The sequence below is a fragment of the Beta vulgaris genome, chromosome 3, assembly GCF_026745355.1.
Source record: "Beta vulgaris subsp. vulgaris cultivar EL10 chromosome 3, EL10.2, whole genome shotgun sequence".
Taxonomy (NCBI): domain Eukaryota; kingdom Viridiplantae; phylum Streptophyta; class Magnoliopsida; order Caryophyllales; family Amaranthaceae; genus Beta; species Beta vulgaris.
Window position 1 is genome coordinate 9293316 of NC_079204.1, and position 23912 is coordinate 9317227.

The 23912-nt window shown below is 45.4% G+C and overlaps 2 protein-coding genes across 2 annotated transcripts; both read left to right on the plus strand.

Annotated features, from left to right (window-relative positions):
* Positions 1-3572: 3572 nt before the first annotated feature.
* Positions 3573-5482, plus strand: LOC125495468 (uncharacterized). The gene is made up of 3 exons (XM_048640197.2): positions 3573-4148; positions 4220-4648; positions 4730-5482. Exons 1-3 carry the CDS (start codon positions 3573-3575, stop codon positions 5480-5482), a joined length of 1758 nt encoding a protein of 585 aa, XP_048496154.2.
* Positions 5483-15250: 9768 nt separating this feature from the next.
* On the plus strand, positions 15251-17832 carry LOC125495469 (putative disease resistance protein RGA1). Its single transcript, XM_057393293.1, has 5 exons — positions 15251-15341; positions 15403-15951; positions 16040-16330; positions 16434-17693; positions 17756-17832. The coding sequence occupies exons 1-5, from the start codon at positions 15251-15253 to the stop codon at positions 17830-17832; spliced, it is 2268 nt and encodes a 755-aa protein (XP_057249276.1).
* Positions 17833-23912: the final 6080 nt, after the last annotated feature.

A 23912-nucleotide genomic window follows, 5' to 3' on the forward strand; every position in this document is an offset into this window, starting at 1 on the left:
GATCTCGAAACATTTTCGCACAAATTTCAGTTTAACTCAAAGATTAGGCCTTGGGTATGTCTTACTCAAAGATCTCGAAGTAGATCAGTTTGCTCCTCCTTTTTCGTCTCTCGCTCGCTCCTTTCGCATAATTCTCAGTTTCGTTGCGTCGGTGGTGAAGTTGTTTGAAGATTTCGGCGGTGAAATGTCGGTGGTGAACGAAATAAAATGAAGTAGAGCAGTTTGAGATCTTGGTTGCAATTAATTTCCTTTTTTTTTGTTCGAAGTAGATCAATAGATCTTGGTTGCAATTAAGAAGATTTCGGCGGTGAAATGTCGTCGCGTCGAAAATTGTTCGAAGCAGATCAAATTTTTTTTTGTTAATTCTGTAATTCGATTTTATTTTAGATTTGTGTGTATCTCTATTTTTTTCTTTTTCGTTTCTTTTAAATTTTTCTGTATTAGTCTGTTTTTATTTATTTTTATATATTTTCATATTTTGTAATTAGGGTTTGTAAAATATTATTTTTATTGTATATATATATATATATATATATATATATATATATATATATATATATATAATATATATATATATATATATATATATATATATATATATATATTAGTTTGGTTTAGTTACTTTTGTGATGTTATTGAACTGCAATAGCTTCTTGGATTTAGAAATATTTATATTATAAGTGTATTATAACTCCCAACAATTCACGTCTTGAGTAATTGAAAAAAAAAAAAAAAAATTTACCTGCCGTGCCTATATTGCTGCGGTTTTGAGAAGAAACCGCAGCAATATACATGTTTCTGTCTAGAAATTAAGGATACTGATTCCTTTGCTTAGGGAATACCGGGTCAGATTCGAATGTCCTGAGTCCAAAGTCCGTACGCCGGGATCCTGCAAAAGTAATGGTTAGACTGCCCGGGGGTTGTTCCGGGATCGCCTCTCCGACGCTCAAGTCAGTGATCAAGCTTAGAGAGATAAAGTCTAGAGAGAGATGCTCTGGTTTGTTAGGTAAGAATTCAATACCTTCTCATTGACGAGGGGGTTGAGTATTTATAGTGCTTGGGATATCCCAACTGTAGGACAGCTGGAGGGCACTGACAGCTGGGAGGCACTATCGCAGGTGGGGCCCTCTGGAGGTTTAAGGATTTATTGGGCTTAATTGTCTCTGGCTAGCTTAACCAAGGAAATAAGCCCAAACAATTAGCCCCACGCCAGGAATGGGAAACATCGAGGCCTTGCTGAAGCGTCTCCCGTTCGTGACGGAACCTAGATAGCCCTGAGCCTAGGCTGACTTGGTCTCCTGGAGGAGGAGGGAGGCAGGTGCCGACCCAGTCTCCTTGAGGAGAAGGCTGGCTAGTGCCGACCCGGTCTCTTCAAGGAGAGAGGTGGCATGTGCCGACCCGATCTCCTTGAGGAGGGGGGTGGCAAGTGCCGACCCAGTCTCTTCAAGAAGAGGGGGTGGCAGGTGCCGACCCGGTCTTCTTGAGGAGAGGGGTGGCATGTGCCGACCCGGTCTCTTCAAGGAGAGAGGGTGGTATGTGCCGACTCGGTCTCCTTGAGGAGAGAGGGGGCATGTGCCGACCCGGTTTCTTCAAGGAGAGGGGGTGGCATGTGCCGACCCGGTCTCCTTGAGGAGGGGGAAGGCATGCGCCGACCCGATATCTTCAAGGGGAGGGGGAGCTTATGTGCCGACCCGGTCCCTGGGAGGAAAAGGGAGGCATGCGCCGACCCGAGCCGTTAAAGAAAGGAAAGGCCTTGCTTACACATGGCTCGGACGAAGGGCCAATGAGCCCCATGCTTGTCCGAGCCAGTACCTTGCTCTCGCTAAGTCACTCTTGGACTTAGGGGGTTTGCTCAACCAAAGAGGATAGCCTCCTTGGGCCGAGTTGGTTGGACGCGGCTCGGATGAGGGGCCAATGAGCCCCATGCTTGTCCGAGCCGGTGCCTGCTCTCGCTAAGTCAATCTGGGACTTAGGGGGTTTGCTCAACCAAAAAGGATAGCCTCCTTGGGCCGAGTTGGTTGGACGCGGCTCGGATGAGGGGCCAATGAGCCCCATGCTTGTCCGAGCCGGTGCCTGCTCTCGCTAAGTCAATCTGGGACTTAGGAGACTTGCTCAACCAAAGAGGGGAGCCTCCTTGGGCCGAGTTGGTTGGACGCGGCTCGGATGAGGGGCCAATGAGCCCCATGCTTGTCCAAGCCGGTGCCTGCTCTCGCTAAGTCAATCTGGGACTTAGGAGACTTGCTCAACCAAAGAGGAGAGCCTCCTTGGGCCGAGTTGGTTGGACGCGGCTCGGATGAGGGGCCAATGAGCCCCATGCTTGTCCGAGCCGGTGCCTAAGGCTTTGGACCACTGGCTGAAGTGACCGAGCCGGAAACCTTGAGCTGATGAACTAGCAATCTTGAGCTAGTGAACTTAATAGTTTCTTGAAACCCGAAATGCCACGTGGCAATGGTGGATTATTGGGGTGCTTGAAAACATGGTGGCGATTCAACTTCTGGTCATTTATGACCTTTGTGATGATTGATATTCCTTGGAGCTGTGTCTTTTGAACAATTTTGGGCCATTTGAGAGGCCCATTAAGGTGGCGAAAACGCGGGTCCAGGTCCAAGATGCGACGCGGGACACGAAAACCGAGGACTTTTGCCTATAAGTAGGGAGAGAGGGGAGAGATTTTGGCACTTTTACAATTCTCTCTCTCTCTAAATTTGAGATTTCTGCTCTTTCTCTCTCTACTTTTAGAGCTCTTTCTCTCTCTAAGTCCGGGCTCCATTTCTTCGTCCGACCAGGTACGCTTTTGCTTTGTTTTTTCGCTAAGTTTTTCTTCTTTCATTTAATAAAATCGGCCGACCCCCTCCTGTTGATAAATAATGGGGAGCTCGTCCGAGTCAGTGACACCTCCTCCCTCACCTCCTTATAATTTAGCCGAGGAAGTGAGAGGTATGGGAATGGTATTGGTGTCAACTTTAATAAGTTGCCCGGATCCCTCGGCTGTGCCTGAGGCGCTTTCCCTCCCGAGTACTCCTTCGCAAGCCGAGGAGGAGGAGGCCGAGGGTACCATCCCCCTACCCTGGGAGGTGTCCCTGGCCTATCCCTCTTTGAGGAGTTACTTAGACATATATTTGTCTGATGGTGTAGTTAGGATAACTATGCCGGGAGAAGAAGGCGAAGCTTCCACGTCCGGGCGGCTTGCGTACCCTGAGATCGACCCCAAAGGCGGTCCGGGAGCAAAATTTCCTCTTCCTTCTCTAATAAAGGCCCTTTTGGAGGATGCCCGAGGCCAAGCGGCAAAATTCCAAATAAAGGACCCATATTTGCTGGTCCGACCCGATGCCAGCCACACCATTCTGAGCCCACCCCCTGGGTGCACTGCCTTCTACTACAAAGCCATGGAGATGGGCTTGAGGTTTCCGCTGACCCAGTTTGAGAAGGACATATAAAAGGCTTATAACTTGTGCATGGGTCAGCTGTCTCCAAACTCTTGGGGCGGCATATTGGCGGTCCAGGTAATATGCGATATTATCGGTGTTAAACCGACCCTCACCCTCTGGCGCCATTTGTACAAGTTGTTCAAGATGCCTGCCGGGGATCATGGACCTGGTTGGTGGTGCTTCCAGGCTCGGCGAGGCTACCGAACCGTCCTCGACCTACCCACTTCTCAGAAGGGTTTTCGTCGAGGGTTTGCCTTTGTTTACTATGGGGGAGAATGGGGCATCCCCATCGTAACTCCTACTGCCGACCCCAACCACTGCCTTAACTTCAAAGTGCCCGAGTTATCGGAGGACGAAGTAGTGGCCGCCATCTACATGCAATTGGAGGCAAAAATAGTGGATGGCGGTGAAGTTTTTGTAGCGGGGAATTGGCTCCCGAGCTGCAAATTGTTCAAGAATGAGCACTTCCTCGCCGCGTTTGGCCTGAGTCCGGCCTTCCCTAAGGGTAATTCGGCAAGAGGGGGTCCGGTTGACTTGCTTTTGTTGCTTTACTTGTTTTATTTTGCTAACTGTGTTTTTCCTTTTGCAGAAGCTTCCCTATCATTCTTAAAAGAAACCGATCAAGAGATGGCCGAGCGATTAACTTCCGCTGCCCTCAAGGCCGCTCGGATCAGGGCCGAGATGAAGGCCAATAAGATCAACAAGCCTTCCAAGCCGAAGGTAAACACTTTTCCATCCGACCTGATTCACATTTACCTTGCATATCTTGCTAACACCTTGGGTTTTTACAGGATCCATCCAACCCCAAGCCGAGTAAGCGCAAGGAGAGGGCCGAGGAGAGGGTTGAGCTGACGGAGAAGGCCCTGGCCAAAGCTCGGGCTGAGAGGGAGGCTTCAGCGAAGAAGGCTCGGAAGGAGCCTTCTGTCGAGGTGAATAGTCCTCGACCTGATTCTGGAGGTGGGGACACCCACGTCTCGGTCCATCCCTCGGATTTCGAACCTGTTCGGAGTCCGGGATATGAACCGGGGGCCTCCCACCCTTCTTTGGCCGAGCGCTCTCTGTCCGAGGCGCCCGTCCCTTTCACTCAGATGTCCAAGACGGACAAGAAGAAAAGGATTTCCGACGCCCTGGAGATCCTATGCACTCAAACTGACCGAGACCATATCAATGAGGTCAATGGGAGGAATGAGTCGAGCGAGCTTTTCCGCTCCTGGATGGACGTAAGTAACTTCATTTATTTTGCATTTCATTTTGCTTTTTATTTCTCAACTTCCTCTTCTCAACTAGCTTTGCTTTGGCAGTTTTCTATCCGAATGACCAAAGTGGCCGAGGACCGGCTCGCTTTGGTCCAAGAAGTCCAGGAGCTGAAGGACGCGGCTCGGTCGCACTTTGACGAGCTGTACCAAGCCAAAGAGGGCAAAAGACTGGCCGAGCTGCGTAAGGAAGAGGTGGAGGACAAGATCCGGAAGGGCGAGGAGGCTTGGCACAAGGAGCAAGAGGAATGGAAGGTGGAGAGGGCCAAGCTGACAACGGCCAAGGACAATGCTGAATCGGCCAAGACTGCTGCTGAGGCCAGGGTGACCCGGATCGAGGGCGACCTGGAGAGGGTGAAGTTCAAGCTTTCAACGGCCGAGGCCCAGTTGAAGGAAGCCCTGGCCACGGCCTCTCGCTCTCAAGAGGAATGGTTCAAAGTCTGGCAAACTTCGGATGCTTGCACCGAGTTTTGTGCTGACGTGGGCCAATCCTCCCACAAAATGGGCGAGGACGAGGCCCTTACCAAGCTGAGGGTTGCCCTGGCCGATTCCCGTCCTTCGGCTGACTGGAACTCGGTTTGGTCCCGCTACCAGGAGCTAGCGGAGGCTGAGGCAGCTGAGATCCGGGCAAAAATGGCCGAGGAGGCGAGCTCGGATGAGGAGGATGATGATGATGACGAAGTGGCTGCCGAAGCAGGAGGGAGCACCGAGCCGCCTCCGGAGATCGCTGCCGAGCAGCCTGCTGCCGACCAACCTGGTGTTGAGCAGCCTTCTGCCGACCTCTCAACCAAGGAGCCTTAGGATCTTGTTTTCTAGCTTTGGCCTTGTTGGCCTTTTTGGTTTTCTGCTTTCGACCCTATATTTTGTAAACTTTTGGTTGTATTTTGCAACTCTTGATCAATTGGAATACAACTACTATTTTGCAACTTGTCATTTGTCGCACAATTTTCGTTTTTTGCTGCAACTTATCATTTGTCGCACAATTTTCGTTATTTGCAATATCACAACATTTAATAGACAATGAACTGGTTAAGTCTTGCTTGCCTTTTTTATCAAAATAATTAGACTGGCTAAGTCTTTTTCATTTCTGGGGTAGAAACCCGACTTGGTACATGAACTGGTTAAGTCCGAGTTACAATTGGATTTGCTTGCTAAACCGACCAGGTAGTGCTGGCCTTACAACATGCCCCTATTGCAAGTAACGAAAAGAAATTAAACGTAGAATCTTTTGAGGTTGTCCAAGTTCCAAGGTCGGGCCAGGGGGACCCCTTCGGGAGATTCAAGTCGGAACGTCCCTGGCTTGATGACCTCTGCAACCTTGTAAGGGCCATCCCAATTTGCCCCCAACTTCCCTTTGAGATGGGAAAGTCCGGTGGCTTCTACCTTCCGGACGACCCAGTCACCTAGACTGATTGGGCGAGGCTTTACTCGCCTGTTAAAGTGCCTTGTGATCTTCTGCTTGTACAGGATGGCTTGCAGCAAGGCATTGCCTCGGGTTTCTGGCAACAGGTCTAAGTTGACGGGTTTTTCTTCCTCGTTTTGGTCAAATTCATAGAATGTCATCCGAGGGGAGGGGATTCCCACCTCGACCAAAAGGATAGCTTCGCTACCATAGACCAAGCCGAAAGGGGAGTGCCCCGTGGCTTCTTTCACTGTTGTTCGAGCCGAAGAGTACTCCGGGTAGGTCGTCTACCCATGCCCCTTTAGCTGCATCAAGGGATTTCTTGATTCCCTTTAGGACAATTTTATTGGCTGACTCGGCTTGCCCGTTGGTCTGAGGGCGGGAGACGGCTGAGAACCTTGTTTGAATGCCGAACCGGGCACAATAGTCTCGAGTCGGCCCGCTGTTGAATTGTCGGCCATTTCCGACACCAGGGCTCTTGGAATTCCGAACCGGGTGATATATTCCTCCAGATGAACAGCTGGACCTGCTTGTCAGTAATTGACGCCAGTGGTTCGGCTTCGGTCCACTTGGTGAAATAATCAATGCCACAATTAGGAACTTCCTTTGCCCAGAAGTGGGGGAAAAGGTCCGAGCAAGTCCATGCCCACTTGTCGAAGCGAGGCAAACCGCTTGAATGGTGGTGAGGGGAGTGGCAGCGCCCTTGGTATGTCCGAGTGAATCTGGCAGGAGGGACACCGCCGGACTAAGTCCGAGGCGTCGCTTTCAAAGTAGGCCAATAATATCCTGCCCTTAGCGCCTTTCCGGCTATTGTTCTGCTCCCTTGATGGCTCCCGCAAGCTCCTTGGTGTATTTCCCGGAGGACATAGTTTCCTTCCTCGGGGTTATACATTTGAGGAGGGGATGAGTGAAGGACTTCTTATAGAGCTGCCTTTCATGCCAAGGAACCAACCTGATTTATGTTTGACCGGTCGGCTTCCTTAGGATCACTGGGTAAGGTCCCGTCTCGCAAGTACTCCACAATTTTGCCCATCCAGTTCGAGGAACGATTGAGTACGAGCTGCTCTTTGGCATTTATGCTAGGCTCCTTCAATACTTCCCAAGTTATGGTTCTAGGGGCCGACCCTTCAGCAGAACTAGCCATCCGAGCCAGTGCATCAGCTTGCTGATTTTCCGAGCGAGGAATGTGGGTAATCCGGAATCCGGACAACCTTCCAATGACAGCTCGGGCTTTGGCCAAGTACATTCTCATGTTGTCTTCCTTGGCCTCATAGTCTCCGGAAATCTGACCCACTATGAGTTGTGAGTCGGACTTGGCTATGACTGATGTTGCTCCAGCTAGGATGCATAGCTGTAGCCCGAGGATGAGGGCCTCATACTCGGCTTCATTGTTAGATCCGAGAAACTCGAACTTAACAGCATATTCAATTTTTCTCCCGACCGGGGGTTATGACCAGCCCTGCTCCACAACCACTCTTTGTGGATGACCCATCAACAAGCAACTCCCACTCCTCTTGCGAACCGACCGGGGGTCGAGTTGCGCATTCAGTGATGAAGTCAGCGAGTGCTTGGGCCTTGATTGCCCTTCGTGGCTCGAATTCGAGCCCAAATCTGCTAACTGGTCTGCCCAATCGCTCATCCGACTCGAGTGATTTCTATTCTCAATGAGCTTCCGGAGCGGTTGTCCGGTTAGGACTTTGATGGGATGTGCTTGAAGTAAGGTTGAGCTTCCGGCTCGCCATTACTAAGGCAAAGACCATTTTTTCGACATCGCTGTACTTCGCCTCGGCCCCCCTATAGGCGTGGCTGATGAAGTAGACAGGATGTTGCTTTCCTTCTCGCTCGGCTATTAGGACCGCTAAGAGCGTAGTCCGAGACAGCCAAATAATGAACAGGGGTTCCCCCGGCAAGGGGGAGATCAGTTTAGGCAAAGTGCCAAGTGATTCTTGAGGGCAGTGAAGGCTTGCTCGGCCATTCCCATGCGAACTCTTTTCGCTTCAGGGCCTTGAAGAACAACAAGCTCTTATCGCCGACCGGGAGAGGAACGACCGACGCCGCTAAGCAGCCGGTTAGGCGCTGTACTTCCCGAACGTTCCGAGGAGATTTCATCTCTAGACCGCTTTGATTTTGTCCGGGTTGGCTTCATTCTCTCTCATCCACTAGAAATCCGAGGCACTTTCCCCCTTTAACTCCGAAGAGCATTTTTTAGGGTTGAGCATCATTCGGTATTTCTTAGGGTGCTCAGCGTTTCTTTCAGATCTGCAGGGTGATCCGACTGGGCCTTGCTTTTGACTATCATATCGTCAACGTATACTCAATGTTCCGACCCAATTGGTCGCTGAAGATTTTGTTGACGGTTCGCTGATATGTACCCCGGCATTTTTGAGGCCGAACGCATCATCTTATAGCAGTAGACACCCTGAGGAGTGATAAATGCGTATGAACCCTATCCTTCTCGGCCATGGGAATTTGATGATAGCCAGCATTTGCATCCATGAAGCTGAGAAGGGCGTGCCCTGCCGTTGAATCGACCAGCCTATCGATCTTTGGCAGAGGGTGATTGTCTTTTGGGCAGGCTTTGTTTAAGTCGGTGAAATCGACACACATTCGCCATGCCCACTCGGCTTTTTGACCAATACCACGTTGGCCAGCCATCCGAGTATTGACATTCTTCTATGAAACCCGCTTCGAGCAGCTTCTTGACCTCTGCGCTGCGCGGCATTTCTTTCGGACCTTGGTGTCTGAGCTTTTGCTTGATTGGTCTGAACCCCTCTTTGATGTTAAGCTCATGACACATGATTTTCGGGTCGAGCCCCGGCATTTCTGTGGCCTCATAGGCGAAGACATCTTGGTACTCCGTGAGCACTTGGATGATATCTTGCCTTGTTTGGGGTCCATGGCCTTGCCTACCCTGACAGTCCGACCGGGGTCCTGGCCATCGCGACTTCTTCGTCATCCTCGGCTGGCTGAGGACGTCGTATGCTTGGGGTTCTCAGTTATGTACACCCCGAGGCTCGTTGAGGGCTGACCCCCTTCGTATTTTCTTTTTTCGAGTCCTTTTGGACGTCGTTGTCCGAGTCCTTTTGGACGTCGTTATTTTTGAGGCTATTCACATAGCACTCTCTTGCGCTGCTGGTCGCCTTGAATTTTTCCTACCTTCCCGTCATCAGTCTCAAACTGCAAGAGGAGCTGGTAGGTGGAGATGGCGGCCTTGGCTTTGTTTAGCATGGGCCTCCCCATTATTATGTTGTAAGGCAAAGGGATGTCTACCACCAAGAAGTCGATCGGTAGGCTTCTCCCCTTACCCTTTTCACCCATCCGAGTGGGTAATTTTATTGATCCGACCGGTGGACAGAGTTGCCCCCGAAGCCTATGAGCGGCTGAGCCATGGGGGTAACATCCCGTTCGGTGTACTTCAACTTTTTGAGGCAGTCAAGGGTGATTATATCAGCGGATGACCCACTATCCACCAATACCCTCTTCACCTTTGTATTGCTACCTTGAGCTCGATGACTAGGGGGTCGTCGTGCGGAACGTGCAACGTCCGACTGGGTTCCCCGAAGGTCATGACGGGGCACTAGCTCGGGGAGCTGGACATCAAGTACCTGATGTTTGAGGTTTTGGAGGTGAGCCTTGCGTGCTCGGCCGGTTAGGCCTCCCGACGCGAATCCTCCAGCGATGACACCAATGAATCCTTCCGTGTCCCGCTGTTCGACTGACCCACCTTTTGCTTCCCCTTTTCTTCGCTCGAGCGCTTTAGGTAGTGGTTGAGCTTGCCCTGGTCGGCCAAACCGTCCAAGGATTTCTTGAGCTCTCGGCAGTCCTTGGTGGTGTGTCCACATTCCTTGTGGTAGTCACACCATAAGCTTTTATCCCTCCGAGACGATGATGTCCGGATGGGCGTTGGCCTGGGAAGCCAATTTTTGTTCCGGATGTCAAAGTAGATTCCTTCCGGTTTTTATTGAATCGGGGGTCGTTGCCATTATCGGTGAGCCGATCCCCGCGCCCCCGTTCTTTGATGTTTGGCTGACCCAGGTGACCTCCTTCATCTTTCTCTTCTTGCCACCCTCATCCGAGTAACGGCAGAATTCCGTTGCCTGGATGAATCTTTGGGCCCTAGCCATGGCTTCCGAGTAAGTTTTACTTCATTCTCGGCCAATGACCATCTGAGCCGACCCGGTTGGAGCCCGGACATGAGGGCAGCGAAGGCTACAGCGTCCTGTAGGTCGGTTATTTTGAGAGACTCCTCATTGAACCTCTTTATATAGTCCGACAAGGATTCATTCTTGTCTTGCTTCACCCCCATGAGGTGAAGGCTGGTTTTTCTTTGCCTCTTTCCAGCTACGAACTGGTGGATGAAGAGGTGTTCCAGTATGGCGAAGTCAGTGATGACCCCGCCGGTAGTTCTTGGAACCAATTGGGAGCCAGACCTTTGAGGGTGGTAGGGAAGAAGCGGCACCAAGTGGCCTCGCAACTTGTCTGAACGCTCATTTGAGCCTTGTAACTAGCCATATGATCGTCTGGGTCGGTTAGGCCCGCAAATGGCTCGATCAGGGGGGGTTTGATTTTCCCGGGGTTGGGTCCCTAGGATTTCTTGGCTGAAGGGGATCAGGAATTGAGCCCTCCTCCAGTTAGCCTAGGAGGCTGAGAATGAGCCGAGTCCCCTTGGCCCTCTCGGTCATTTGCTTCTTCTTGAGGAACTCCCGGCGTCATACCTTGGCTGAGGCGCTTCTTGTTGTTAAGGAATTCTCGGGCATCTTGGGGTTTCCGACCCAACCCCCCTTGGGATTTAGAACATGGGTCTCTGCATGCAGACGGGCCGACCCCTGTCGCGCTGACTTTTTTCTTTCCCGGTGGCTTGGGTCTCTCGCTCGGACCGTGGCCGGCTAGGCTGCGGATCCCGATTAGAACGAGAGTGGTCCCTGTGGGACGAACGACTGTGCGCTCTCTGGGCTCATGCTGTTGAGCGAGAACTTGTTGCGGCTCCTCTGTTGGAGCATGGCCATCATGTCCATCATGCCTTTTTGGAAAGTTTACTGGAGCTGAGCCGTGATAAGGGTCAGGTCAGACGCAAAGAGCGGCTGAGGCTCCACGTGCTGAATCTGCTGGGAGACCGACTGAGGGTCCAGAGTTTGGACGGTGGGTGACCTCCGATCCGGAGAGGGGGTCCGCTCGGCCTCCCTATTATGCGCAGGCGAGTGACCTCTCTCCGCCCGAGGGTTCGGGGGTTCCCTATTATGAGCGGGGGAGTGGCCTCTTTCCGGCCAACCGACTTGGTCAGAGGCTTGCTTAGCGCGAGTGTTCTTAGTTGGTGCCATTGTCAATTGGCGTTCGGAGCTGAGTAGCTGAGTGAGTAAATCTGAGTGAGTGGTGGCGAAGTAACTTTTCGTACTATCCCCACAGACGGCGCCAAACTGTTTCTGTCTAGAAATTAAGGATACTGATTCCTTTGCTTAGGGAATACCGGGTCAGATTCGAATGTCCTGAGTCCAAAGTCCGTACGCCGGGATCCTGCAAAAGTAATGGTTAGACTGCCCCGGGGGTTGTTCCGGGATCGCCTCTCCGACGCTCAAGTCAGTGATCAAGCTTAGAGAGATAAAGTCTAGAGAGAGATGCTCTGGTTTGTTAGGTAAGAATTCAATACCTTCTCATTGATGAGGGGGTTGAGTATTTATAGTGCTTGGGATATCCCAACTGTAGGCCAGCTGGAGGGCACTGACAGCTGGGAGGCACTATCGCAGGTGGGGCCCTCTGGAGGTTTAAGGCTTTATTGGGCTTAATTGTCTCTGGCTGGCTTAACCAAGGAAATGAGCCCAAACAATACCTGTATTTTTTAATATTTTAAAAACACATATTGCTGCGGTTTGGCCTAAAAACCGCAGCAATATTTTGTCGATATTGCTGCGGATTAAAACCGCAGCAATATAATTAATACCTATTGCTGCCCTCTTAATTGCTGCGCGCCCAAAATCGCAGCAATGGGGCACTTTTTAACCGCAGCAAATAGCATTTATTCTACTAGTGACGATTATGACACATCATCACTGTATAAGTAAATGGATCATCGTAGATACGTGCGCTGATGTGAGTCGATAACTAGGAATCACGCTACCATAGGGCCACCAGGCATAGACTCCCTAACTAATCAGCAAGTATCACTAGCAGCTTTGGTCCTGCTCGAAGTCCGAATACGTGCGTAACCTGACGATTATGAAACAAACCTCCATCCTCTACCATTCCTCACAGTCACACGGAGAGTGACATCCTCTGCACCACCACTCAAAGAATTTTCCAACTCCTCATCCTCGGTTTCCCAACCCGGATTATAAGGTGCATCCTCTGGAATAGGATCCGGCCTAACCCGCTCTTCTGCCCTCACCCTCCTACTCAATGCATTGATACCACAAGATTGAGTATGTCGTGAGTCGTGACCCAAATCCCTCAAGACCCATACTATCGCCGTCTAAAGCCCTCGACTGAGCCTAATAATCATTTTTTTTAATTAGTCACTATTTAATCAATTTAAACTATTTAATTCAATATCTACATACCTTCGTCGTTATTTTAATATTAACATTAATATAAGTAAATTGTCGCATAACATGGTAATTTCATTAAATATTATAAAATATTAACATACTATATTTAATGAATATAATTACAAATTATAACATGCTATTAATATTTTTTTTAAAACATTATTATGTTACAAATTATTATAAAAATTATAACATGCTAATTAACATATTAATATAACTAAACAAACACGTACAAAAACATTCTAAATTTAAAAAAAAACAATCATGGAAACGAATTTTTTTTTGGTTAAATTTCATTTCCTCGATGAACAAGGAAACGAAACGGCGAGATGGCGGCGTTGGTGGAATTTCCCTGCGAAACGCAGCTTCCTTTCGAATTCGATTCATAGTTGCCATAAATTTGCATTTTACCCAGATTTCAAATAAATTTTACTAATTCGCTCAAATTGCTCATGAAATTGTTTATTTCCGCAAATTTTTTAATTAACCCCTCCAGAATTTGATTCGTAAATATGGCGAAGCTATTGAGTACAAATCTTCTGGCATCAATGGCGGTGTTGCCGTTCATCAATTTAACATCAATGGAGGTAAGAGTCATGTTTTTTCAACAATATAAAACTTATATGATTTTTCTGGTTTTCCCCGTATCTTGTTTGAGATTGTGATTATTAAGAGAGTCAAGTCTCACAATATTCGAAAGTCTACGTAATCCACCTCAAATTGACGAAGAAAACAAGCAGGAAAGGATTAAGTAAGTTCGTGGAACCACTAGAATTAATTTTCAAATATAGCTCTACCTAATATATGGCCTACTTTTAATTTTAAATAAGAAGAAGGTAATGTGATTAGAAACAAATTGGTCTTAAATTATTCATTAAGCTTAATAATGCATAAACTTTATCAAGTGCTATCTTCTTTTCAGGGCCGTCTTGAAGATTTTTGGGCCCAGTTCTATTATGAAAATTGAGCCCCTAAATTTATACAAAATATGGAAGGTTAGAGCTCTAAAGATAGAAAGTTGAAAATCTAAATATAAATCATTGACAAATTTATTAAGGGTGAGAAACAAGGGTGTTTTCTTCAAATATGAAGCAAAATTTTCAAAATAATATAATTTTGGGCCTTCTTTTGATACAATTTTTCAGCGACATGATTGTCGATTGATGCTTATATTATTGTATACTCGATCCATATTGTTTAAGATGAATTGTTTGTCTTTGATGGTCTCCAATGCATATTTTGTATACTTAGGAATTCTAATTATGTACTATTAGTAGACATTGAGATGAATACAGAATTGCCATAATGAAGTATGATTATTTTAGTTATATACTTTCTCCGTTCCAAATATATAAATGTAACACTTGTGTACTTTATGCGTACTAATGCATAACAACGTGCACTCTCCTGTGTTTAATTATATACTTTTTGAGAGAAGTGTTACATTGGGGACCATGGGACTGTGTACAGGGGCGGAGCCAGGATTTGGGGTGAGGGGTAGCGTAGTTTTGCTTTGTATCGAGTACAAAAAAAAAATCCACATAAGTACTAAATTAAAATAATACATAATCCAAATATAACATCAACAACAAAAATTACAATTATGCACGACGAATAATAATATTTGAAACCAATTTATAATTAATCGATCAAGATTTACAAATCGTTCTAAATTTTGTTGGCTTAGTTGAGTCGAAGGAAGATCTAGATCCGAATTAACTTATAAACATAAATAACACAAGATCTAACTCATCAATATTCAACTAGTATTATTTTTGCTCTTATTAAAATCCATCAATAGAACAATATAATGCAACCCCATAACTGACATTTTATTGCAACATCACAGATTCACAGTTGTATATTATTCAAATTTCACAATTTATAATTCAGCAAAAATTCACAAAAGTTCACATTTCACAACTGTAAATTAACAATTCCATACCAAAAATAAAAATTCAGAAGTTCATACAACTCGCAATTCATAAATCATTAGGTTTGAAAATCAACAACTGAAATTAGATGAAAAATAATGAAAGAATTGATAAGAAAGTAAGAAAAAAACCTACAAACTACAGATTGTCAATGGCTCACTGCAGCAACCACAAGATCAATAACAACCAATCCCCCACTAATAATCTTTTTCATTACTTTTCTTCCTCTGCAACAATCCCACCTCCATCTTTATCATCTTCAACCTGACAACCTCTCCCCTTCTGCTACAATTCCAACCCCTTACTTGTTACTTCCTACATTCATTCTCTCTTATATCTGGGCTTTTTATGTTTCTTCAATTAATTTTTTCTGGGTATCCGAAAAAAAATTTAAAAGTAAAATTGAATAAAAAGAAATTTGTTTTCTGGTATAAAAGCTTCTTAGCAAGAAACAGAGTAGCTGATTTGGGATCAGATGAGAAGCCGTCTTCACCAAAATAGAAGTCTCTTCCTCACCAAAAGATAGGAGACTGGAGAGAGACGCGGAAGAGATAACGTTAGGGTTTGGGTTTCAGCTTTTTTTTTTTTTTTTTTAAAGTCAGGGGTAGCAGGTGCTACCCCTTGTTACAACGTAGCTCCGCCCCTGACTGTGTATAATTTGACCGCAAAATCGAAGTGTCGCATTTGATTGAAAATGGAGAGAGTAGTATATAGATGGAACACAGCAGAGACTGCTGGTCATCTTTGGCCAACAAACCCAAAATTGATATTAATCCCTTATTCAGGTCTTTTCATCTTTTTGACACAAAATGGATGTTGTAGGCACTGCCTAATCTCTGTTTGCAGCCCTGCAAAGTTTTGAGCTCAAAGAGATCCTCTCGATCTTTGGCTACAAATCCCAACTTGATGACCTCCAACGCACTGTCTCTACCATCAACGCTGTATTCCGTGATGCTGAGACCAAACAGGAGCTCACTCATGAAGCACAGCATTGGCTCGAGGAACTCAAGGATGCTGTCTTTGAAGCAGATGATCTGTTCGACGAGTTTGTCACTCTTGCCGAGCAGAAGCAACTTGTAGAGGCTGGTGGCAGTCTTTCCAAAAAGATGCGCCAATTCTTTTCTGATTCCAACCCCCTTGGCATCGCTTATAGGATGTCACGAGGGGTTAAGAAGATCAAGAAGAAGTTGGATGCTATCGCTTACAATCATCAATTTAGCTTTAAGATTGATCTTGAGCCTATAAAAGAGAGAAGGCTCGAGACTGGTTCTGTCGTGAACGCAGGTGATATCATTGGAAGAGAGGATGACTTGGAGAAGATCGTAGGTTTGTTGCTTGATTCTAACATCCAGCGTGATGTGTCTTTCCTTACTATAGTGGGAATGGGAGGGTTGGGTAAAACTGCTCTTGCCCAACTCGTGTACAATGATCCAAGGGTCAGAACTGCTTTTCCATTGAGATGTTGGAATTGTCTCTGATCAAGATCAAAAGCAACTAGATGTGAAAGAAATTTTGGGTAAGATTCTGTCTACAGCTACTGGTAAGAATCACGAGGGTTCAACCATGGATCAGGTGCAAACCCAACTACGGGAACAACTATGTGGCAAGAGATACTTGCTTGTTTTGGATGATGTATGGAATGAGAATCCTAATCAATTGCGTGATCTGGTAGAATTCTTCATGGGAGGTCAAAGGGGAAATTGGATTGTGGTAACTACGCGTTCGCACGAGACAACGAGAATTATAAGAGATGGTCCATTGCACAAGCTGCAAGGTTTGTCTGAAAAAAAACTCTTGGCGTTTATCTGTAAGGTGGACCTTCGGATCAGTGCAACCAAAATTCCCTAATGACTTTGTCATGATTGCACGAGATATAGTCGACAAATGTGCTCGAAACCCTCTGGCTATAAGAGTGGTAGGAAGTCTTTTGTGTGGTCAAGACAAGAGTAAGTGGCTTTCATTTCATGAGATATGTTTAGCCAACATTAGAAAGAGCCATAATGATATCATGCCAATACTGAACCTAAGTTACCATCATCTTGAACCTCCAATCAGGAGATGCTTTAGTTATTGTGCAGTGTTTCCAAAGGATTTCCTTATAGGGAAGAAGACGTTGATAAACCTTTGGATGGCACAAGGTTATATTGTTCCATTAGACAAAGATCAAAGCATAGATGATGCTAGTGAGGAATACATATCAATTTTGCTGCAGAGATGTTTTTTCGAAAACATCGGAACAGAAAAAGATGATGTTATTAAGATACATGATCTCATGCATGATATTGCTCAAAATGTCATGGGGAAGGAGCTTTGTACGACAAAAAACATTAGTGGCAGCTTGGATAAAAATGTTCGCCATCTATCTCTTGCCAGAACTAGTTTTGCAAGATACTCTTTCAATGCAACTCATATTCGCTCCCATTTCTATGCTGGCTACTGGTGTCAGGATGCTGAGATAAACCAGTTTTCAGTTGAGGCATTAGTACCAAACTGTTTGTGCCTAAGGGCATTGGACCTGGCTTGGTCGAAGATAAAAAGTGTACCAGACTCGATTGGTGGATTGTTGCATTTGAGGTACTTAGATCTTTCGTATAACGAAGATTTGGAAGTACTTCCGAACTCAATTGCCAAACTATATAATCTGCAAACCTTACAATTGAAGGGTTGCAAGAGATTGGAAGGGTTACCAAAACATTTGAGCAGGCTGGTTAAGCTTCAAACTTTAGATATATATGGTTGCAACAATGTAACTTATATGCCCAAAGGCATGGGTAAGATGACTTGCCTTCACACTCTCAGTAAGTTTATAGTGGGTGGAGAAGGGAATTGTTCAAGTTGGAAGCAATGGTTTGATGGGCTGGAAGATCTAAAGGCTCTCAACAACCTAAAGGGTCATCTGGAAATCCAAATCAGGTGGCCCGAAAATACTACAGATGCTGTCAAGGAAGATGTTAAGAGGGAAGGATTATACCTGAATCATAAGGAACATCTCAATCACATTGTGGTTGATTTCAGATGTGAGGAGGGTGGTGGAAGAATGGATGATGAGGAAGCAAGAAGATTGATGGAAGTGCTGCGGCCACATCCTTATCTTGAAAATTTGGCTGTGAAAGCATACTATGGTGCGAAAATGCCTGGTTGGGCAACCCTTCTCCCAAATCTTACAGAGCTTTATCTTTCTGATTGTGGGGAATTGGAGTGCCTTCCATGCCTGGGAAACTTGGATTGTCTGAAAGTCCTCCGGCTTTCGCATTTGGCAAAATTGGAGTATATTGAAGAAGATAGCACATCAGCTAATTTCAGTTTTAGGCCTGGACCGGAAAGTGCAGGACTATCATTATACTTCCCCCCCCCCCCCCTTGAACTCCTTGAGTTGAAGCGTTTGCACAAGTTAAAAGGATGGAGGATAAGGGAAGGGTTAGGAGATGATCACCAACCTTTTAATGAAAGCAGCAGCAATGGTCCCGGTAATTACATTACCTTTCTGCTCTATAATCTCTGGCTCCTCAGATGGTTCAGACTTAAGGGCAAATGCTCTTCCAGGTGCTTTCGATACTCCTTTTGGGTTACGACCCGAGCTTGATTCACCAGCCGCTTTCAGTAGCAACACCTCACCAGGCCGCTGATTACCTCTAGCATTCCCAGATTGATTTAAAACGGGACATTCCTTGATTCTATGCCCCGTCTTCATGCATTTGAAACAAATGTTTTGCCCCTCACAGTTTTTCCCATAGTGATCTTTTCCACAACGTCGACACTTCCACTCCTTCTTCCCCCCTTCCCGTGCTTTGGTAGGGACTAAGGCCATAGACGTTCCGGCTGGATCCGTCTTAAATTTCTTGCTACTCCCTGCTCCAGATTTTTCGTTCCCCTTCCTCTTTCTTTTTGAGCTTTCATCCTTTTGCTCAATCCGTTCATGTTCTAAGGCTCGATCGTACAAATCCTCAAAGCTGCTATAAACCCCTATTCTTTTCTGGTACTTCAGATTTAACCCTTCAAAAAATCGCATGGATTTTACCCTTTCTTTGCTAGTAAAGTCTGGAGCGAACCGCGAGAGTTCCATAAATTTGGCAGCATATTCTACTACCGTCATCTGTCCTTGCCTTAAGAATAAGAATTCATTCTCTTTTTTCCTTCTTAATGCTGGAGGAAAGAACTTATTCCTCAATTTTTCCACGAACATCTCCCAGGTGGAAATGGCTTGGGTGGAGGTTTTCTTAACCGTACCCCACGACATATCCGCAGGGCCTTCCAGGTAAAAGGATGGCAGCTTTACCTTCAAGTTCTCAGGACAGTTTACCACATCCAGCAGCTTTTCCATATATGCAATCCAGTCCTCGAATTTTACCGGATCCGCTTCGCCGTCATAGCCCCGTGGCTTATGAGTAGCAAGCCTCTTATAGAACTTCCCTTCCTCATTATCCCTATTTTGTTCCTGCTTTTCCAGGATTGTCAGCAATCGGGTATTCATTTCCCTTAGCTGACGTATCTGTTCGGCTTGAGAATTTTCCAGTTGTTCCTGTGGTTCATTAGTTTTCACATTCTGCTGGATCTTATTGGTCACGTTGATGTGTGCCATAACCTATAAAATGATAACTGAATATTCTTAGTAGTCCCCAAAATTTTCAAATCATTACATATAAGCTACTAAACACTTATTCCCAGAAAGGATTGCAATTTCCCACTTTACACATATAAGCACACATATTCATATCATAGATCATTCAAAATATATTATAACTTGAAAATCTTACTTCAAAATACTTCCATTGCCCAGAGTCAATCATCTCATCCTGACAATTCTTTTATACATACAATAAAAACTAAGGCTACCACCACTTCCTTCCACATCATCACTATGCTACTTCCTCCTAAAGAATGTTATACGGATCATATGCGTATCCACTGTTATCGCTACTGGAGGATGGGGTTTCGGGAATGTAGTCGGGGTCACTCATCCATGAGTTACTTCCTCGAAATACTACTCCTGGCACCCCCGAGGGCACTCCTGAATCATCACTTGATCCTCTCGAATTACGTGACTGGGGAGGAGCTATACTCGTAGCAGAATCTCCAGATCTTTGAGGTTGAGGTGGTGCCATACTAGCAGCAGAGTTAGGGGGTGTAGGAACTCTTCCCCCTCTTCTTCTTTGGTATTCTATTGTGGCTATTCTGTTGTACATATGTCTCCAGTACTGAGCATTCCGACCCATATCTTGCAAACCCGTTGCTTGCTTAGCCCGCTCCATCTCCTCTAACACCTCCTCCGGTGTTCCTTCCCACCTGATCAGATTCTTATCAATATTATCCATCGCAGTACTATCATTCAAATTCAGCAAAGATGGTGTTGCCATAAACAAGGTTAGCAATTTCCAATAGGTCCAACGAAACACCACCCATGGATGAAACTGCGGTAAGGTCTTGATGAGGGTTCCTCTTGGTACCTTCGATTTCCATCACTACCAATCACCCAATATGCGTTGTTTCTCCATATTACTCTTGACCCATTACCATTACCACTTCCACTTGCAGACATCTAATTGCACATACATAACACATAACTTAGATAGCACACATAAGTATCAAACACATAATCTACACACATTATTTGCCCTACTGAGCATGTTACTCTTACCATCATAGCATTTCTTAGCTTCCTTGAACATGATCAATCAATCATCTAAAACATTTATGTTTAAAACAATTGAAACTGATTTGGGTTATTAGTTAGTTTAAGCATGTTATACTCGAGTGGTGAAATAATGTGATGGATTATGTTCAAGGGCAAATAATGTGTGTAGATTATGTGTTTGATACTTATGTGTGCTATCTAAGTTATGTGTTATGTATGTGCAATTAGATGTCTGCAAGTGGAAGTGGTAATGGTAATGGGTCAAGAGTAATATGGAGAAACAACGCATATTGGGTGATTGGTAGTGATGGAAATCGAAGGTACCAAGAGGAACCAAATGTTAAGAGAAATGAAGGAGAGGATCATCTGGTATTTGCTAGAGAGAAACTCAATGTCATAGAAGAGTATAACCAGTTATATGGGAGTGGAAACCATAACCCTTTCACTCGACCTGCTATTCAAGCATACACCCTCATCAAGACCTTACCGCAGTTTCATCCATGGGTGGTGTTCCGTTGGACCTATTGGAAATTGCTAACCTTGTTTATGGCAACACCATCTTTGCTGAATTTGAATGATAGTACTGCGATGGATAATATTGATAAGAATCTGATCAGGTGGGAAGGAACACCGGAGGAGGTGTTAGAGGAGATGGAGCGGGCTGAGCAAGCAGCGGGTTTGCAAGATATGGGTCGGAATGCTCAGTACTGGAGAGATATGTACAACAGAATAGCCACAATAGAATACCAAAGAAGAAGAGGGGGAAGAGTTCCTACACCCCCTAACTCTGCTGCTAGTATGGCACCACCTCAACCTCAAAGATCTGGAGATTCTGCTACGAGTATAGCTCCTCCCCAGTCACGTAATTCGAGAGGATCAAGTGATGATTCAGGAGTGCCCTCGGGGGTGCCAGGAGTAGTATTTCGAGGAAGTAACTCATGGATGAGTGACCCCGACTACATTCCCGAAACCCCATCCTCCAGTAGCGATAACAGTGGATACGCATATGATCCGTATAATATTCTTTAGGAGGAAGTAGCATAGTGATGATGTGGAAGGAAGTGGTGGTAGCCTTAGTTTTTATTGTATGTATAAAAGAATTGTCAGGATGAGATGATTGACTCTGGGCAATGGAATTGTATTTTGAAGTTAAGATTTTCAAGTTATAATATATTTTGAATGATCTATGATATGAGTATGTGTGCTTATATGTGTAAAGTGGGAAATTGCATTCCTTTCTGGGAATAAGTGTTTAGTAGCTTATATGTAATGATTTGAAATTTTGGGGACTACTAAGAATATTCAGTTATCATTTTATAGGTTATGCACACATCAACGTGACCAATGAGATCCAGCAGAATGTGGAAACTAATGAACCACAGGAACAACTGGAAAATTCTCAAGCCGAACAGATACGTCAGCTAAGGGAAATGAATACCCGATTGCTGGCAATCCTGGAAAAGCAGGAACAAAATAGGGATAATGAGGAAGGGAAGTTCTATAAGAGGCTTGCTCTCATAAGCCACGGGGCTATGACGGCGAAGCGGATCCGGTAAAATTCGAAGACTGGATTGCATATATGGAAAAGCTGCTGGATGTGGTAAACTGTCCGAGAACTTAAGGTAAAGCTGGCATCCTTTTACCTGGAAGGCCCTGCGGATAGTGGTGGGGTACAGTTAAGAAAACCTCCACCCAAGCCATTTCCACCTGGGAATGTTCGTGGAAAGTTGAGGAATAAGTTCTTTCCTCCAGCATTAAGAAGGAAAAAAGAGAATGAATTCTTGTTCTTAAGGCAAGGGCAGATGACGGTAGTAGAATATGCTGCCAAATTTATGGAACTCTCGCGGTTCGCTCCAGACTTTACTAGCAACGAAAGGGTAAAATCCATGCGATTTTTTGAAGGGTTAAATCTGAAGTACCAGAAAAGAATAGGGGTTTATAGCAGCTTTGAGGATTTGTATGATCGAGCCTTAGAACATGAACGGATTGAGCAAAAGGATGAAAGCTCAAAAGAAAAAGGAAGGGAAACGAAAAATCTGGAGCGGGAGTAGCAAGAAAATTAAGACGGATCCAGCCGGAACGTCATGGCCTTAGTCCCTACCAAAGAGGGAAGGGGGAAGAAGGAGTGGAAGTGTCGACGTTGTGGAAAAGATCACTATGGGAAAAACTGTGAGGGGCAAAGCATTTGTTTCAAATGCATGAAGACGGGGCATAGAATCAAGGACCCGTTTTAAATCAATCTGGGAATGCTAGAGTAATCACGGCCTGGTGAGGTGTTGCTACTGAAAGCGACTGGTGAATCAAGCTTGGGTCGTAACCAAAAGGAGTATCGAAAGCACCTGGAAGAGCATTTGCCCTTAAGTCTGAACCATCTGAGGAGCCAGAGATTATAGAGCAGAAAGGTAATGTAATTACCGGGACCTTTGATGTGTGTAATTTACCTGCATTTGTATTATTTGATTCTGGAGCATCCCACTCTTTTATTTCAAATTATTTGCATTCCGCATAGAGCAAAAACCCAAAGTGACTTCATGTGATTTGAATGTAACTTTGCCTGATAAAACTACCTTCCGATGTAAGTATATGCTGAAAGAATGTGGTATTAGAATTGCGGAGGTGGATTTGAAGGCAGATTTGATAATGTTTGATTTAGGTGTGTATGATGTGATTCTGGGTATGGATTGGTTGAGTAAAAATCGAGCTATAATAGAATGTTATACTCGAGTGGTGAAACTTCGACCCTTCTTAGAGCGGACCATTACCCATCAGGGCTGGGATGGTGCTATGGAAGCACATATTTGTCAGGTAACGGAACGAGGAGAAACTGAATCAAAATTGATGAATATACCGGTAATTCGAGAATTTCCCGATGTATTTCCGGAGGATTTACCAGGGTTGCCTCCACATCGAGTTGTGGATTTTCATATAGATTTGATTCCGGGAGCTACCCCGATCTCAAGAGCTCCGTATAGGATGGCGCCAGCTGAGATGGTAGAATTAAAGAAGCAATTAGATGAGTTGTTGCAGAAGGGATATATCAGACCTAGTGTGTCTCCATGGGGAGCACCAGTGTTGTTCGTTAGAAAAAGGATGGCTCCATGAGATTATGTATAGATTATGAGAGATCAATAAGATCACGGTGCGGAATAGGTATCCTTTACCAAGAATTGATGATCTATTTGATCAGCTGAGGGGAGCGAGTGTATTCTCCAAGATTGATTTGAGGTCTGGTTATCACCAGATGAGGATTGTAGAGGAGGATATACCAAAGACAGCTTTCCGCACTCGATACGGGCATTACGAGTTTTTAGTTATGCCATTTGGATTGACTAATGCGCCTGCGGCTTTTATGGATTTAATGCAACGCTATTTTAAGCCGTTCTTGGATCGATTTGTGGTTATCTTTATAGATGATATCTTGATATACTCAAGGAATCGTGAGGAACATGAAGGTCATCTGAGAACTGTCCTGGCTACACTCCAGAAGGAAAAGTTGTATGCCAAGCTTAGTAAATGTGATTTCTGGTTAGAGGAGGTGAAGTTTCTCGGACATGTGGTGTCTAAGGAAGGCATCTCTGTAGATCCGGACAAGATTAAGGCAGTAGAAGAATGGCCAGCACCGAAGAATGTGTCAGAAGTTCGGAGTTTCTGGGTTTAGCAGGTTATTATCGGCGATTTGTGAAGAATTTCTCTAAAATAGCATTACCCATAAAGTTTAATCAGG

What these genes read in the sequence shown, in the direction of transcription:
- LOC125495468 (XM_048640197.2), top strand. Translation starts at nt 3,573, where the DNA reads ATGCCTGCCGGGGATCATGGACCTGGTTGGTGGTGCTTCCAGGCTCGG. An exon ending in ACAAGCCTTCCAAGCCGAAG is followed by an intron (nt 4,149 to 4,219) that starts GTAAACACTTTT and finishes GGGTTTTTACAG; the next exon opens with GATCCATCCAACCCCAAGCC. An exon ending in TTTTCCGCTCCTGGATGGAC is followed by an intron (nt 4,649 to 4,729) that starts GTAAGTAACTTC and finishes TTGCTTTGGCAG; the next exon opens with TTTTCTATCCGAATGACCAA.
- LOC125495469 (XM_057393293.1), top strand. Translation starts at nt 15,251, where the DNA reads ATGGAGAGAGTAGTATATAGATGGAACACAGCAGAGACTGCTGGTCAT. An exon ending in GATATTAATCCCTTATTCAG is followed by an intron (nt 15,342 to 15,402) that starts GTCTTTTCATCT and finishes CTCTGTTTGCAG; the next exon opens with CCCTGCAAAGTTTTGAGCTC. An exon ending in TCCATTGCACAAGCTGCAAG is followed by an intron (nt 16,331 to 16,433) that starts GTTTGTCTGAAA and finishes CACGAGATATAG; the next exon opens with TCGACAAATGTGCTCGAAAC.